This window comes from Mauremys reevesii, linkage group 3, assembly GCF_016161935.1.
Source record: "Mauremys reevesii isolate NIE-2019 linkage group 3, ASM1616193v1, whole genome shotgun sequence".
In the NCBI taxonomy this organism is placed as follows: Eukaryota; Metazoa; Chordata; order Testudines; family Geoemydidae; genus Mauremys; species Mauremys reevesii.
The window spans coordinates 115,708,138-115,724,866 of NC_052625.1; the positions used below are offsets into that span (position 1 = coordinate 115,708,138).

Below are 16,729 nucleotides of genomic sequence, written 5' to 3' on the forward strand. Positions count from 1 at the left end.
TCAAGTTTTATAACCATTAAAATACAAATTGTCAACATCACATGTCAAAATATACAAAGTAAATATCCTTAAATCAAACACTAATAAGTTCTCAAGTAGTATTTTTCTTACTTTGCCTATCTGTACATTTTGATTGTCATCTATGGAAAGACCGTATCAGTTTGTGTGTGTATGGTAAAAATCGACAGTTATCAATAAAAATCTAATCCTTCCATGCCTAAGTAAACAGCAGATTCAGATTTCACACACAGTCACTCATCAACATCACCAAAAAGGCAGCACGATCCAATGGATATGGCACTGCACTCATGATACCTCAGTTATGACTCTGATCAAGTCACTGCACCTCTGGACTTCAGTTTCCACATCTGTGAAATGGTGCTACGGATATTTACCCTCCTTTGTAAAGAGCTTTGAAAGCTATGAACTGAAAAAAGATGTATAAGAGCTCCTTATTATTACTTTAGTAAGACTGAAGAACCTAAAAACTCAGTATATGTATAAAAACCCTAACAATCTATTTGGAAATTTATAAGATAACCCCAACTTTTGCCTATGTGTACATAGCAGCTGGCGGTGTGTGATTCCCAGCTTGCGTAGACACACACACGCTAGCTATGCTCCAGCTAGCGTGCTAAAAATCATTGAGTGGCTGCAGTGACACAGACAGCAGCTCAGACTAGGCACCTCTAAGTACATACATAGGACCTCAGATGGGATGGATTTGGGCAGCTAGCCCAAGCCACCTCGCATGCTACCACAAGCATACTGATATTTTTATCACATGAGCACAAGCAGAGCTAATGCATATACATCTACCCTAGCTGGGAGTCGTACCTCCCAGCTGAAGTGTTGACACACCTTTTCTGTTTACATAAGGAAAAAAAAAAGATTATAATGCATTCAGGTCTACATTACCATTACAGCAGGGGTTCTCAAACTGGGGGTCGGGACCCCTCAGGGGGTCGCAAGGGTATTACATGGAGGGTCGCGAGCTATCAGTCTCCACCCCAAACCCTGCTTTGCCTCCAGCATTTATAATGGTGTTAAATGTATAAAGTGTTATTAATTTATAAGGGGGGGGGTCACACTCAGAGGCTTCCTATGTGAAAGGGGTCATCAGTACAAAAGTTTAAGAACTACTGCATTACAGCAATCTAATAAATCCCCTCACAGTGGAAGGCTTTTATAAGGATATTTTTACTTTGATTTACAAATCTAGGTAATGCCTTCTTTTATAATGAGTTACAGCTGGCTCTCTTGGGAATTGCTGCTTTAGCATTCTCTAAAGGTCACATAACCACAGGTGCCGACTTTCCAAAGTACCAGGGAGGGCTTGACACCCAGCTCTGCCCCAGGCCCCATCCCCACTCCATCCCTTCCCCCAAGGCCCCACCACGCCTCTTTCCGTCCCTGCACCACCCCCATCCCACCTCTCCCTGCCCAGTTCTGCCCCCTCCCCCCAGTGCGTCACATCCTTGCTCCTCTCCTCTTGCCCCGAGCCTCCTGCATGCCGTGAAACAGCTGATTGCGGTGGGCGGGAGGCGCAGGGAGGGATGGGGAGGCGCTGATATGCGTGTTCCAATGGCAGACAGGAGGCTCTGGGGGGAGGAAGAGGTGTTGATGGGAGGCTGCCATTGAGTGCTCAGCACCCCCATTTTTTCCCTGTGGGTGCTCCAGCCCCAGAGCACCCACAGCATCAGCACCTATGTACATAACCCATACTTGTTCAAGTAAATCCATATTACAAATCTTTTTTTCCAAATGCAAAATTAGATTCTCTAACTGCATTCCCATCCCAGCCACCTCCTCTGCTCTGCCAGTGATGTTCTCCTAATACCAGTTCCACGCATCATTACGCACTGGTCCTGCATATAAAACACTTTCTAAATGGGCAAAGTAGATCACTCACTCTCTCCCCATTCAAATACCTCCTTGAGCAAAGGATGGTCTTGTAGTTGAGACACTGGACTGGCACTCAGGAGATCTAGGTTCATTTTTGCCCTGCCAAAATTTCTGGTACGACTTTGGTCAAATCACTTAATCTCTCTGTGCCAGTTCCTCATCTGTAAAATTATAACAATAATTTCTTGCGCTCACGTTTTGTCTGCCTTATCTAGTCAGTATGTAAGCTCTTCAGGGCAGGCACTGTCATACTGTATATGCATACAGTGCCTACCACAATGGAGCCTGATCTTTGGTGGAAACTCTAGATCAGGGATTCTCACGATGAAATTTTTGGTGGCCTCAGAGTGCAGCCACCAACTCTGACAATTTTTCCTAAAATACTTAATTAACTTTAGGAAAAACAAATAAATATGCACATATGCACATCAAAATCATTGTAATGTATTTATCGCTAGCTAGTAAGTCTGCTGCTGAGAAAAGTGACATTTGTATGTTTGTTAATATTTTTACAGCCTCCCAGCCAGCCACTAAGTCTGCCATGAAAAATGATATTAACAAACATACAAGTATCACTTTTCACAGCAGACTTACACAGCCCCAGCAAGCCCAGGGACAAATTAATCCCTCGATGGGGAGGCGGATGGATAGTCTGCAGGGGTCAGGGGCGATGAGGTCCCCAGGAAGGAGGATGGGGAGTCAGTGGGGAGCCAGAGCTTGAAGCCCTGCAGCCAGGGGATGGGGCCCTGTGGCCAGGGGACGGGGCCAGAGCCCGAAGCTCTGTGGCCTGAGCCCTACCGCCCCTGGGAAGATGGGGAACTCACAGGCTGCCTGCTCCTCAGCACTGTGTCTCCAGAAGGGGGCCGGGGCAGGGCCCAACCCCTGCTGGCAGCCCCAGCAACCAACACCAAAGTGGCACATCCAGGAGCAACAGGGAAGGGGAGGGGCAGCTGCTTTGTCCCCCAATCACTGCCCAGGATGCTGTGGCCACAAGAAAAGCCCGTGGCAGCTGCCATGCATTTGAGAAATGCTGCTCTAGACACTAGTGTCACAGTTCAGGCCAATTGCACCTGCATTCCCCCATCGTGGTCCACCAAGGGCACCCATTTTAGGCTCCTGGCTGCTTGGGAGACCCATGTCTTTTCCTTCTGACTGTTTTTCCAGGTTGTACAGTTCCCGGCCTAGACTGTGATATTTCCAGCAAGCCAGACTTCCTAAAAGGCCAGTGCCTGCACTTTGCTTTCTTTCCAGAGACTGTGCCCAGGGTGTTGCCCGCAGTTATAAGTTACCACACATCTCTTTATAAACAAGCACATTTATTTTTAAGGTGAAACATATTAAAACAACAAAAGAACCTATACGCATGCTAAAAATCTTATCAGAGGTTATCCCAACTCCAGCCTCAGGATGTGGTACCTGTTAGTTCTTTAAAACCCACAACTGGGTTTTCCCCATGGCTACAAGTTTGTAAGGGTCTTGGATTTAGAACCAGAACACAGGCTAGCAGAGTAGCCAGTTTCTTTATATGGCTATTGATTGTTACCTTTGGTAGCAGGTAATTAGCAGACAAAGACCCTTTCCTTAGGGCATAATTTTAAAAGACTGAGATTTTGCATAACCAAAGGTGGAAAATTTTTTTAGTCTTTTTAAGGTATTTTACAGGAAATTCACTTAACACTTATTGTTCCAAAAGTTCATTTTTGTCTGGCACATTTTTAATATAGTTCTTTGAACTTTCAGGCCTTACTCCCTCCACCCCATTGCCCCTGCTAGAGAGGTTGCATGCAATCCCAGCCCACAATCCACAATAATACATAAACTTTGCATTTAACACAGAGGACCCTAAATATATTTTAATTCAGTGTAATAAGTTTTTCCAAGGATATTCAGGAAACTGTCATATTTGTTATTTAGCATAACACCACCAAATATTTAAGACCCACTACTATCATGAAGCCTATGATAGTAGGGGGTCTTAAATATTTGGTGGTGTTATGCTATGTCTTTTCTGATTTTTTATATAAAAACCTAAAACTGTCACCAGCTTTTCACTTAAAAAGAAATCATAAAAATGTCACTTGACATTAAATTTTTCTATGCAAATATTCATTTTTGGGAAAAAACAATTTTCCAAGAAAATATGTCACAATTAAATTTGTTTTGACCATCTCTAAAAAGCAGGAAGAAAATAGGGCCATAGCAGTGGCAGTGTTCTGCACTATTACATAATATATTCTGCTTTCCTTCCCTGCATAAATTACTCACACTCATAACCATTTGCTGGATCAGAACCATATTCTGCATTTTTTAGAAATCTTATTAGGGTTGTCTAGCTGTGCCTTTGGCAGCATTAATACTATGAAAGCTTTCCATGGTAACAAAAACGTTGCTCGTTCTGAAACAAGTTGAGATGTGATAAGCAACCCATATTTTGTTTAGAAAGAATGAAAAACTGCTACTTTTAATAACCATATTGGACACAAAAAAAATCTGAGAAATTTTCAAAATTAGTCAGAAGTGTTGTGATTTAATATCATAACATATGAGTTAAATAATTAAAGCCATTTTATGCAAATACCTGTTACAAGCAAGTTGCACTAAAAAGCCTCGTATTCTTTTTTAAATCTTATTTAAAAAAATGTTTTCATTTGGACAGTGACTGGGTGTGCTCCAAATTCCAGCCTAAAGAAGAAAACCCACCCAACTACCAGAATGGATAAGAAGGCAAAAATTTAGGTATTGTTAAGGTGCCAAGTGAGCTTGGTTCTTTATAAGTAGAGTGACCATAAGTCCCGTTTTGAGCCCTGTCCCAGCTGTTCCGACTTTTCTGGCAAAACTGGGCATTTGTCCCATTTGCAGTGGGGTGCGACCCTTAGCGGGGTGCGGAAAATGTGTGGGGCAGGGGGGCCAAGCAGCAACACTAGCCCTATGCGGGAGGGATGGCTTGGGAGAGCAGCTTGCTCGGGCCTGCCCTATGGGTGGGCGAGCAATAGGGGGGCCTCAGGACAGCCCCACACTGGGGGGGCTTGGACCAAACCCGCGGGGGAAGGGGGACATAGGCTGGCCCCACACAGCTAGGAGGCAAGGAGGGCTCTGGCCAGCCGCACAGGGAGCAGTGGGGTACTATGGGGGGCCTCGGGCTGGCCCATGGGGTGTCCCATTTTCCCTCTGGAAAGAGACAATCTCTGTGTTTACAATCTAAATAGACAAACACACGACACACTGGGGCACCCAGAAGGCTAATATTAATTTAAGGCTTTCTGGGGTGTAAATCTATCCCACACTTGCAAGCTGGGGTGTAACTCTATCCCACACTAGCCTGCCATGCACTAAGTGTCGGTGTGGATGCTGCTGCCACACACTAAAAGTTCCCTAGTGCACTTTAATGTCTCCTGCTTTAAAACAGGAATAGATTAAAGCATACCAGGGAACTGTTGTTGTGCAGCAGTGGAGCCCACACAAGTATTGTGTGGGGTAGACTTATACCCCAGCTTGCCATGAACTAAATGTTTGTGTAGACAAGCCCTTTGGGTGATTTTCTCCTATCCAATTCAAGGGCAAAACTCTCACTAACTTCAATAGTGCAGCTTCAAGATCTTACAGCATATTCCTAAATCCTATTGCATCACTGGGATTTAATCACATGCTTAAATGTAAGTACATGCTTAAGCACTTTCCTAATGTAGGGTCTTTATTATTATTATTATCTTAATCATTCATAATTACACAAGTATAACAGTCAAATTTTAGATGTTAGCCAGCCACTAATTAGTGGCTGGGGGGCTAAGGGGAAAAACAACCTTCCTCCCTGGGCATGCAATTGCATAATTGTTCATTACAGGAGTTTTAAGCCTTACACTGAAACATCTGGCACAGGCCACTGTCAGAAACAGGATACCACACTAGATGGACCAATGACAATCCCTAGTGAAGGGTGTGTAAAATTTTTAGGACAGCAAATTTACTGGCAAGGGATAATATTTTTGGTACAGATATACATTTCCACAGGAAGTATTTCAGTTTCCTGCCAAAACAGGTTATTCTTGCATGCACATAATTTACTGTTGCAGACCAGTTTGATGCAATCTCTGTTGGGTGAGATTTACAGGCATATTGCCCTGCTTGTCAGGAACAGTCCTGTTTTTTGCGACTTTTTCTTATATAGGCGCCTATTACCCCCATCCCCTGTCCCATTTTTTCACAGTTGCTATCTGGTCACCCTACCATTATCATGTGCGAAAATGGCCTTAAAGACTTTAATCCAAAATAAGAGATCTTTCTATCTGCTTGTTTTATTAGATTAAAAAAATATCAGGTATGGATTTCCCTCTTTTTCCCTATATCCTTTTGGCATTCTCTAGCAGACTGGGAACGACCAGAGGCTAAAGCCTGAGCTGCAGTGATTCAAGTCCCCAGCTGAGGGGAGATAAAGATCTTGAGTTAATTTAATTTACTGTGGGAGCACAGGAAAGTTTGTTTAAGGTCAACATTCCCCCACCACCACCACCATCCCCTTTCAATTGAATGCCAGGGGAGCTGCAGCTCAAGGTTTAGGGTTCTGCAATGTCACATTCACAGTCCTCCTAAAGTTTGCAAAGTCCTCCAGGAAAAAAAAAGGGAAGTCAGGACCTGATCATTCTAACGTGTGAAGAAAAATCAAACAAACATAGAACTGCATGTTGATTTTATATATCACAAAGAGCAGTAAAGGATATACATGTTTTGGTGATTTGGCTTGGTTTACAATTCAGTCTTCATGCCTCTTCTTATTAGGTTGCCATCATAGCACTACCAAAGCTTGTATTCCACTGCAAATATTGTTAGGTAAATTGTGGCTTCCCAAAATATTTGATTGAATGAGAGGCTAACAACAAAAAACAAAAGAAACAAGCCAAAAAAAACCCCACAACCCTACCACAACTCTGTACTACTAAATGTTTGTTTATTAAATTGCATTTCTCAATGCTAGGATTTAAACAGCTTCATCTTGAATTTAAATTTCATAGAGGTCAACAGAATTGTTTGTGGGGTTCCCTACTGCAATTTGGCTGCACCTAGTTTTCTGTAAGGTGAAGTTAACAGGACAATAGTACACTGGGAGGGCTATTTTCAAAACTGAAAAAAAATAAAACTGCAATATTTTAAAATTAAAATCTTAGATTCTGCAAAGTACAGAAAGAGTCTAAAACTGAGGAATCAAACAGATCTTGCCCTATTGTTTTCCGGTGCCCTCCCTTATTTTCTTGAGGGTCACTAAGATGTAGTGCTATTTAACTATTCCAATGACAGGATCAGTTAAATTGTGCAATATTACATAACCTTAAGGGATCTCCAGAGACAGCTCCGAGACCCTTCCTATGGTGGAGGAAAATGAAGACATAATATATTATGACTACAATACCACCAACTCTTATCAGAACTGTACAGACTTCTGCATCAAAGCTGCATTATGCACACTGTTTACACACTAAAGGAGGGACAAGTTCATTTTTTTCTAATGCTTTCTTTTTAAAGACAGATAAAAGTCACCAAAGGCCCCCCTTACAAAGGCAAATAGAAGGTCATTGTATGCTTACTGCATAACAAGTTAGTACTGCACATATTTTTCAGGATAAACAATTTGTGAAAATCAGCTATGAAATCTCTAATGTACCACAGTATGTTTTGAAATTAAGTAATCACACACTTTTTACTCTGTATGTTTATAATGGTGCCCCAACAGAATTCAAAACACTCTTCATTCTAACTTTCTTCCTTCTTCCCTTTGCTAAAATCTCTGTACACTAAACTTGGGACTATTCCCTGGTCTCTCTTCCTTCACTCCCCTCTCACTGTGCATGGTGACTAGACATACAGCACGGAGAAGCTCCTCTCTTCAAGAAAATGGCCCAAATGACCTAAATAAATACTCCCACTATCCCCACATCTAGTAACAATGTTTGTTCTGCACTCCTATAAGGTACCTACTCATATGAATAAATACATTTGTTAGTCTCTCAGGTTCCACAAGTACTCCTGTTCTTTTGCGGATACAGACTAACACGGCTGCTACTCTGACACCTACTCAGTGAAGGCACACATATCAGTATAAACTCACTAAGACTGCACAAATCACTGTTGTTGCTTGGTCTGCCCTGAAGAAAAACGTGTATGTTGGGAACGTTGTCCTGTGACTGACTGCACAACTAGTGTTTAGGTAGTTCTTATATGCACTCTTATCCTGTCTTACACAAAGGATATCACAGAAATACAAAGAGCTCCATGCTGGTAATGTAAAACCTCACCTATAGTTCAGAAATCACAAGGACACAGTTCCCAAGCTAAGTGCTGCCTCAATATCTCCTAAAACCTTCACATTCCATATCTACTTCCGTAACAGATTTTTTTATGCAGTAATTAAATAACTGCAAACTGTCACACTTTTCAGATTTACACATACAATAAAAGCTATTCTTAATAAATGCAACAGCAGCATGATGTGAACAATGAACTGCAGATTCAACCTATCCATACTAGAGGATCTTCTTAGTTTAGCAAAGCCCCTAACAAAAATCTAAGAATTTCTTATACTGTTTGTGCAGTTCTAGACATTCTTCAATGTCTGAAAGCTAAAGCCATTGTGCAAGGGATTCAAAATATTAAAATTAGATTTCATCAAAAAAAAATCCTAAAAAGTTATATAAAACTTTATATAGTTATATAAAAGCTCTGGAGCGATGTATTGCTATAAGGCACGCTAGCAGGCAGAAAACCGGCTACAATCATTGACATTTCTGCTCCCCATAATATCACAAAGGTCTAAGTCCCAGTTCCTTTATGGTATCTCTTAGGCCAGGTCTACACTAGGAAATCAGGTTGGCATAACTACATTGCTCAGACGTTTGAAAAATCCACACCCCTGAGTGATCTAGTTAAACTGACCTAACCCCCGGTTTCGACAGCGCTAAATCACATAGCTACCGCCTCTTGGGGAGGTGGTGTACCTACGCTGGCAGAAGAAGCCTATCAAGTGTAGACCTGCCCTTAGCATCCAGAGCTTTATCCACCACTACATAGAGAAATCTTCAGTTATAGGGCAGATTATATGGGTTATAAATATTCATAAATCTGAACAAGTTATACACCGCTACCTCAATATAACGCCACCCGATATAACACGAATTTGGATATAACGCGGTAGAGCAGTGCTCAGGGGAAAAGGGGAGGCTGCGCACTCCGGTGGATCAAAGCAAGTTCAGTATAACACGGTTTCACATATAATGCGGTAAGATATTTTGGCTCCCAAGGACAACGTTATATCAAGGTAGAGGTGTATATCTGTAGTTATTTTTTTGAGAATGAAGCTTCTTTGGCATACATGCCATTGGTCATGACAATGGGACTAAAATATAATACTGTTTATAGTCTGAATAGCAGGATACTGAGCTGATAAGTAAGCTGATACAAGACAATATTTCCCCCACAGTAATTTATAAATTCCAACTTCTGCTATATGTTGGCTTTGAGACTATTCATACTGCAAGGATAAACCGCCTAGTCACTATGCCTTAACAATATGTGGAAACTTCCCCTCCTGAAAACACATAAAAGACTGGGGACAAACAGATGATAAAGAATACCCAAGCTTGATATACCTGTGTAGAAGCATTCTGTACAGTCAGTTTCTGAGTTTTTCCAAACAAAGGTGTTAATGCTAGAGGGTGAATGTGAAAATCTAACCACTGATTTAATATTTCTCAAATATTTTAATTACACGGTCAGATACTATTATAAAACAAAACTATCTAAATAATCAACTCCTTCTTTACTTACAGATTCACAGATTCCAAGGCCAGAAGGGACCATTGTAATAATTTAATCTGGATAACACGGGCCATGAGGGTAAATAATTCCTTTTGAATTAAGCAGATCTTTTAGAAAAACATCTAAACTTGATTTTAAAATGACCAGTGACAGAGAATCCACCATGACCCTTGGTAAATTCTTCTAATGGTTAATTACCCTCATTGTTTAAAATGTTCACCTAACTTCCAGTCTGAATTTGTCTAGTTTCAACTTCCAACCATTGGATTGTGTTATACCTTTCTCTGGTAGACTGATGAGCACTTTATCAAATATGTTGTTCCCCATACAGGTATAGACTGTGATCAAGTCACCCTTTAACCTTTTCTTTGTTAAACTAAATAGACTGAGCTCCTTTAATCTATCACTATACGTAAGGCTAAGATTTTATCATGGATATTTTTAGTCAAAGTCATGGACAGGTCACAGGCAATAAAGACAAATTCACGGAAGCCCGTGACCTGTCCCTGACTTTGACTAAAAATATCCATGATAAAATGGGAAGGGGCTGGGCAGCTGTGGGGTGGCTGAGAGCTCAGGGGCCTCCACCACCCATACGGAGTTAGAGCTCCAGGTCTTCCTGTTCCCCTATGGTGGCGGGGAGCTGCAGAGTCCCCCTCCCCCATCCCCAGTGGTGGGGAGCTGCGGGGATCTCCCTGCCGCTGTCGCCACCATAGCCGGGGACTGCGGGGGTCCCCCTGTTGCCTGCGAGGTACCTGTCACCCGCAGCGGCCAGGAGCTGTGGGGTACCCCTCCTGCCCACGGTGGCTGGGAGCTGCGGGGTACCCTCATGGCTGCTCAGAGCTTGGAGGCTAGCTGCCTCAGGCAGCAGGGGCATCTCACAGCTCCCTGCCCTACGGGAGGCAGCGAAACCCTGAAGCTCCCAGCCACCGGGGCTGAAGTCACAGAGATCTTTGGAAATCACGGATTCCATAACTTCCGCAACCTCCATGACAAAATTGTAGCCTTAACTATAAGGCATGTTTTCTAATACAGTAAAAGCTGTTTTATCTGTCACTTCACCAACCGGAAAGCTCTATAAACCAGCATTTCTGATCTTCACTGAAATTCCAGTTTATAGTCCAGTTGGTGCGGGGCCAGCAGGGGATTCAGGCGTGGGAGGGGATGTGATGCGCAGGCTCTTGGAGGGAGTTTGGGTGCAGGAGGGGGTTTGGGGCATGGGAGGGTGTGCCAGATCCAAGGGTCACTCACCTTGGGCGGCTCCCCGCAAGCGGCTACCTGTCCCGGCTGCTCCTAGGTGGAGGTGCAGCAGGCAGCTCTGCGCGCTGACCTTGCCCTGCCTTGAGTGCTAGCTCCGCAACTCCCATTGGCTGAGAGCCACAGCCAATGAGAGCTAAGGGGGCGGCGTCTGTGGATGGAGACAGCGTGCACAGCCTCCTGCCGCACCTAATGAACCCCAAATCATTTTCATCCTTATCCTAGTTTAAAAACCCCTGTGGGGGCTCTCTTATTTTGGTTGAAGAGTGGCTTATTTCAGATTAGTTTACACCATGTCCCCAGTCAATTTAGGCTATTTCTTTCTGTAGAGAAGGCCTAACTTACAACTGACATTTCTTGTCAATCTTCTCCAAGTTCTCCTCAGTGTCACTGTTCCTCTCAGCAGAGGAATGGAACTTGTAACTCCCTCCACAGCCGTCCCATGCATCAACCACGATTTGGGAGAACAGAAGCTAGTGTAACTAGTACCTTAATAATCACTGCCTCTTGCAAACAAAGAGGATTGTGGAATGTGGAACACACAAAGCCTTCATTAATTTAAGAGGTCCTGAGAGTAGTTCCAGACTTTGGGAGAGGGAGAAGAGAACTACTCAGGGGCGGCTCCAGGCCTCAGCACGCCAAGCGCGTGCTTGGGGCGGCAAGCCGCGGGGGCGCTCTGCCACCGCCGCCAGGGCGGCAGGCAGGCTGCCCTCAGCAGCTTGCCTGCGGAGGGTACGCTGATCCCGCGGCTTCGGCGGACTTCCCGCAGGCATGCCTGCGGAGGGTCCGCTGGTCCTGCGACTTCGGAGGACCTCCCGCCGGCACGTGCTTGGGGCGGCAAAATTCCTAGAGCCGCCCCTGGAACTACTGCCATAGTCACCACTTAGAAACTTTTCAAAGCTGAAGCTCTCAAATTATCACTACTGTGAACTTCCACACTACTATTACGTCTACATTCCATCTCACATTTACCTTAGGTTTTGGCTAAACAGCAACCAAACATTGTTGCACCCTTTTTCCCACTCCTGTTATTAGGGAGGGGACCTATTTTATTACAAGTCCACAAAACACCTAGTGCAGTTTTTGGTGCAGTTGGTTAACAACAATTAGGCTTGGCAGAATTTGATTTTTATTTTTTTATAATGTCAGATAATGTCAATGTTTCTTTGTAAGTATTTTTTTTATTTTTATCGATTTAAAGTTGTGCAGAATTATGTGTTTAAGCATTTGTTCCTGATTTTTATTCACTTAAATTTTCAGAGTTGCGGGAAATTATCAGGAGAGTTCAGACAATAATTATTTAATGTCAGTAGATGCTGAGATTCAAAAAGGTAAAACTTTATAGACATTAAAACACGAACTGTCAACAGCCAATGTCAAAATATACACGGTAAATATCCCTAAATCAAACTTTAATATGAGTTTTCTTATTAGCATTTTTCTTACTATGCCTATCTGTAAATTTTGATTATTATTGACAGAAATATTTGTTGATCAGTTTCTGTACAGTGAAACAGACATTTACTGATAACAATCTAATCCTTCCAAGCCTAACAATAATTAAGTACAGACTGGAGAGGGAAGATGGAAAGGCACCTTTGTGGTGTATTTTCCTTCCCAGTAATGTTACAGCAGCTATTTTTATATCTCTGTTTGAAAGCAGAGTGAAGAATTTTTCTAACTGAGCTTTGGCACTTTTTCTCCCATACAGCTCATCATGGATGACTATTTATAAAATGTTTATTATATTAACAAAGAATTAATTTCCCAGCAACTCATTTTTATCCTTAAAAATCACATGCCATGGCTCCCAGATAATAAAAGTAGTTGGCAAAAATTTAATGCTGTCTTTATAAATAGTAATATAATCCAACTACTAGAGTAGTTTATAAGTATTAGCATAGAACATCATCTCATCTTTTAAATTATTAGAGTGATGGTCTCCCATAATTTACCCACCTTCCCACTATGAGAATGGACTGCTGAATCATTGTCTCTTTAGGAATCTGAAGTTAACAAACTTCTGTTGTGTTGCAGATTTACAGTCATTGCAGGTTTATCCAGTTCACCTTAAACAGGAGCCAGGCAAGTTGCTGATATGAGATTCAGAGAATATTGCAACTAAGTTCAGTGACAGCTCTGTACCGTAAGTAACATTTGTAACTGGTATTGCAGCACTGCCTCCATTACCGAGAAACAGCAGGAAAAGGACAACAAATTATTACTCAAACTCAAGGGGAAAATGCAGATAGAAATCCAGGTCCCACTGAGGCACCTGTGGATTCATAATGCACTAGATTATAATTTTAAAATGTGAAAAACAAGCCTATTACCAATGGCAAAGTCCACAGGTACATTTTTATCAGCACTGAAATAATAATGCACACTTACCGGGCAAAATAGCCTTGTCTCCGCTCCTTCTTCTCCTCCTTAGTCTCCATGGTATACAATGAAAAGTGCCAGGTGAGTGTTTGGGGTGTGTTTCTCTTTTTCGCAGTGCCTCATACCCATGTATAGTTCCCTGTATTTATCATTTAAAAACAAAAAGGAAGTTCATAAATCAAAATGTCAATAACTTCTGCAGCAATTTACAGTGCGGAGATAACACACATAGCCCCATGACAAATGGCAGTAAACTTTAACCAGTGAAAACACGTCACATGATACAGACCTATTGTACCAAAAACACAAGACTACGAATATGGCTGGGCAAGTCACTGCAGAAAAATCATATCTGAGATTTGTTTGTTTTTGTTCTTTTTTTTTCTGAGGGAGAATCAGAGGGAATCTGAAGAGCGTTTGATATGAAAATCAGTGACATAATTTACAGTGGCATACTACGGGGATTAATTCAAAGTGCTGTAACAATGTCTTAACAGCCTGTAAATATTTTATCCTTTACAGATTTGTAAATTGGTTGTATATACCAAAAAAGCCCACCCGTCTTTTGTTTCCCAGTTATGACCCTAATGATCCCAAACTGCCTAGAAATCTTATAATATGAGGAGAAAACCTGAAATTATAATTTAAATTGCATTTACTGAAAAATGCTGACAAAAGCAACAAAGCGGAAAGTTTGAGTAGGTACCCACTGACAATTCAGCTTGAAATAGTAAAAAGCAATCTCTTTTCGCTTTAACAGCACAGGTATTGTTTTTCATTCCTCATTAAACCAATACAGAAAATCACAAATAACGATGGTACAGGTTGAACCTCTCTAGTCCAGCATCCTCGGGACCTGACCGGAGCTGAACCAAAGAATTTGCTGAACCACGGGAAGTCAATGCAGAGCTTCAGTGGGTCTCCATAGGAGTGGGAAGTAGGGGTATGGGAGGTGCTGCAGCACCCCCAAGCTTTACACCCAGCGTAACCTCCCGCCCAGGGGCCCCACTGCCACCCGGGTTCGCAGCCACTGGCCCCCTGCCTGGGGGCTCCAATGCCGGCCCCAGGTCCCAGCCGCCAGCCCCTCGCCCGGGGTCCTAGCCACTAACCCCAGGTCCTCTCCCTCCCTCCCTCCCTCCCAGAGCTTGAACGCCACAAATCAGCTGTTCATGGCGCTCCGGAAGCGCTGGGAGGAAGGAGGAGGCGTTGGGGTCACCTGCGCGCAAGAGGCACAGGGGGAGGGTGGCAGAGGGGAGAACTTGGCACCGGTGGATGCTCTGCACTGATTTTTCCCCATGGGTGCTCCAGACCTGGAACACCCATGGAGTCGGCGCCTATGCCAGACCACGGATGTTGCCGGACCAGGGAGTGACGGATTAGAGAGGTTCAACCTATATGCTGCTTGCAGATGAATTGTAACCACCTTGAACAAGGAACCAGTGACTTTTCTGGGCTATATGAGAAATGGAAAATATACCTAAAGAAGGTCAAAGTAACATCCAAAGTTTTAAATTATTGCAAATTAACATATCAGTTTTGGCTAGATATCTGTTTATTGCATTATGCATTGGATCACAGCTTCTTTACACAATGCAGGACCAAGGCACTTTTAAGCCAGAGAGTAGGATTTTCAAATGGGCTCTGCACTAGAGCTGGGCAAAATATTAATTGGAGCAGGAACTTAAACACAGGTGTCCTCCCCACCCCCTAACTGCCAGGCTATAGAGTCATTCTCAATGAATATTTAATTATTTACACAAAATGGAACCGCTTCTATGAAAGAGGTTCAGAGACACCTATCCCAGACTAGCCAACAAATAGCTTGGAGGTTAGGGCAAAAGCACATCTTCTACCAAGAGATGGAGAGTCCATCACCGCCCTTAGTAATGGGAGACATACAAATGATTTCTCATGTAAGCAACAGAAAATTTACCCCTTAGCATAATCTGTTCCCACCAGTTTTGTTTCTGCATTAAAATCACACTCCTCAAAGTAGTAGGCATCTATCAGAGTAAATGTATCTAAAAGAGGTCAACTTGATTGAAATACCAAAGAAGAAGATATTTGGTAGTGTGTAATATTATATTCTATCAAAACATTTGGAATAATTTTCCCATCCCCATATAATGAGCGCTGAACATCATCAGCCCATGTTCCTCAACATGTACTGCATCAAAATGCACTTTCTATTCTTACAAACTCTTTGTGGTTAACTGATCATATTCCAAATTAAAATCTTCTTTCTATACAGTTCTATGCAGCAGTCATCATTGCAGTCTGCTAACAGCAATCATTATAAACCCTAAATTGAATTAGATAGATTAGACAGATTTACCATTTTAAAAAATGCTGGACACTCCCGATCAAGTGCTCTGCAAACTAAAATGATGCAAAGTCTTCACTAGGATACTAGGAGGATCTATGTGACAGTAGCATAGGAAAAACACCATAATATGCCATTCTGTCCCAGATACTTAGGGCCCAATTATGGAAGATGCTGAGTGCCTCCTGAAAAATTAGGAGTACCCTTACATCCAGCCACTTTGGAAGGCCCTGAACAGCTTTCACAACCAAGTCCTCAATACTTAGATGTTTAAATGTAAGGCAATAACAGTCACTTTTTTTTGCTCGTGCTATATTTAGAGTCAAGCTTGCACTTGGAGTTCAAGTGCCATCTATCCAGTAAATTTCAAGAAGTTCAAGTGCAGAAGGAGCCTATTCTTCTTCTCTAACTTTGACCACACGTCAGGTAGTAAAACCAAAAACATTCTGTGCAGAGTGTCACATAGCAAAGCTACGCATGAGAATGCAAGGCCACAGGCTACAATTTGCTTCCCATTTCAGCTCCATCCAACACAAGTAAAAGCAGCAGAACGTATCCCTTTGGGCAACTTCCAAAATCAAGACTAAATACAATAGAAGTGCAGTATTCTATTCAGGATAAATGAACTACCCTGAAAATGGGAACATAATATATAATGTGGAAGTGAAGTGAGGGCATTCAGATAAAATTGAGGAATTCTTAAAAGAGAAGTAAAGTGTTTGTTCTTTTTTGTCTTATTGTACTCAGAGGGAAATAATGAGCTCATCTCAAACATTGTTAAGAATTGCCCCAATCAGTGAAAGTTCACATATAACTGACTTCACACTGTTTAACTTCTTCTTCTATTGTTTTGTTTAGTTTTAAATCTTAGCTCACTTTCTCTGAAAGAAATCTGAGTAATTCCAGACAAAATATTGATGCATCTTAAAGGTATGTTGTAAGGTTTAAATTCGTAGTTAAAAAAATTCCTTCTTAATATTACTATAAAAACAGATATTAAAATGCATATTTTTAAAAAATCCAATTTAGTTTTCACCATTTATGTCTGGAGTTTTTGTG

At 42.2% G+C, this 16,729-nt stretch overlaps 1 protein-coding gene across 3 annotated transcripts in view; it reads right to left on the reverse strand.

Annotated features, from left to right (window-relative positions):
* NCOA7 (nuclear receptor coactivator 7) overlaps window positions 1-16,729 on the reverse strand; it is a 144,799-nt gene that overhangs the window by 89,157 nt on the left and 38,913 nt on the right. For all 3 annotated transcript variants that reach the window (XM_039529709.1, XM_039529711.1, XM_039529708.1), the window contains exon 2: window positions 13,357-13,486. In XM_039529709.1, the coding sequence (XP_039385643.1) occupies window positions 13,357-13,406 (50 nt within the window). In that variant the 5' untranslated portion in view covers window positions 13,407-13,486. The remainder of the gene's footprint in view (window positions 1-13,356; window positions 13,487-16,729) is intronic.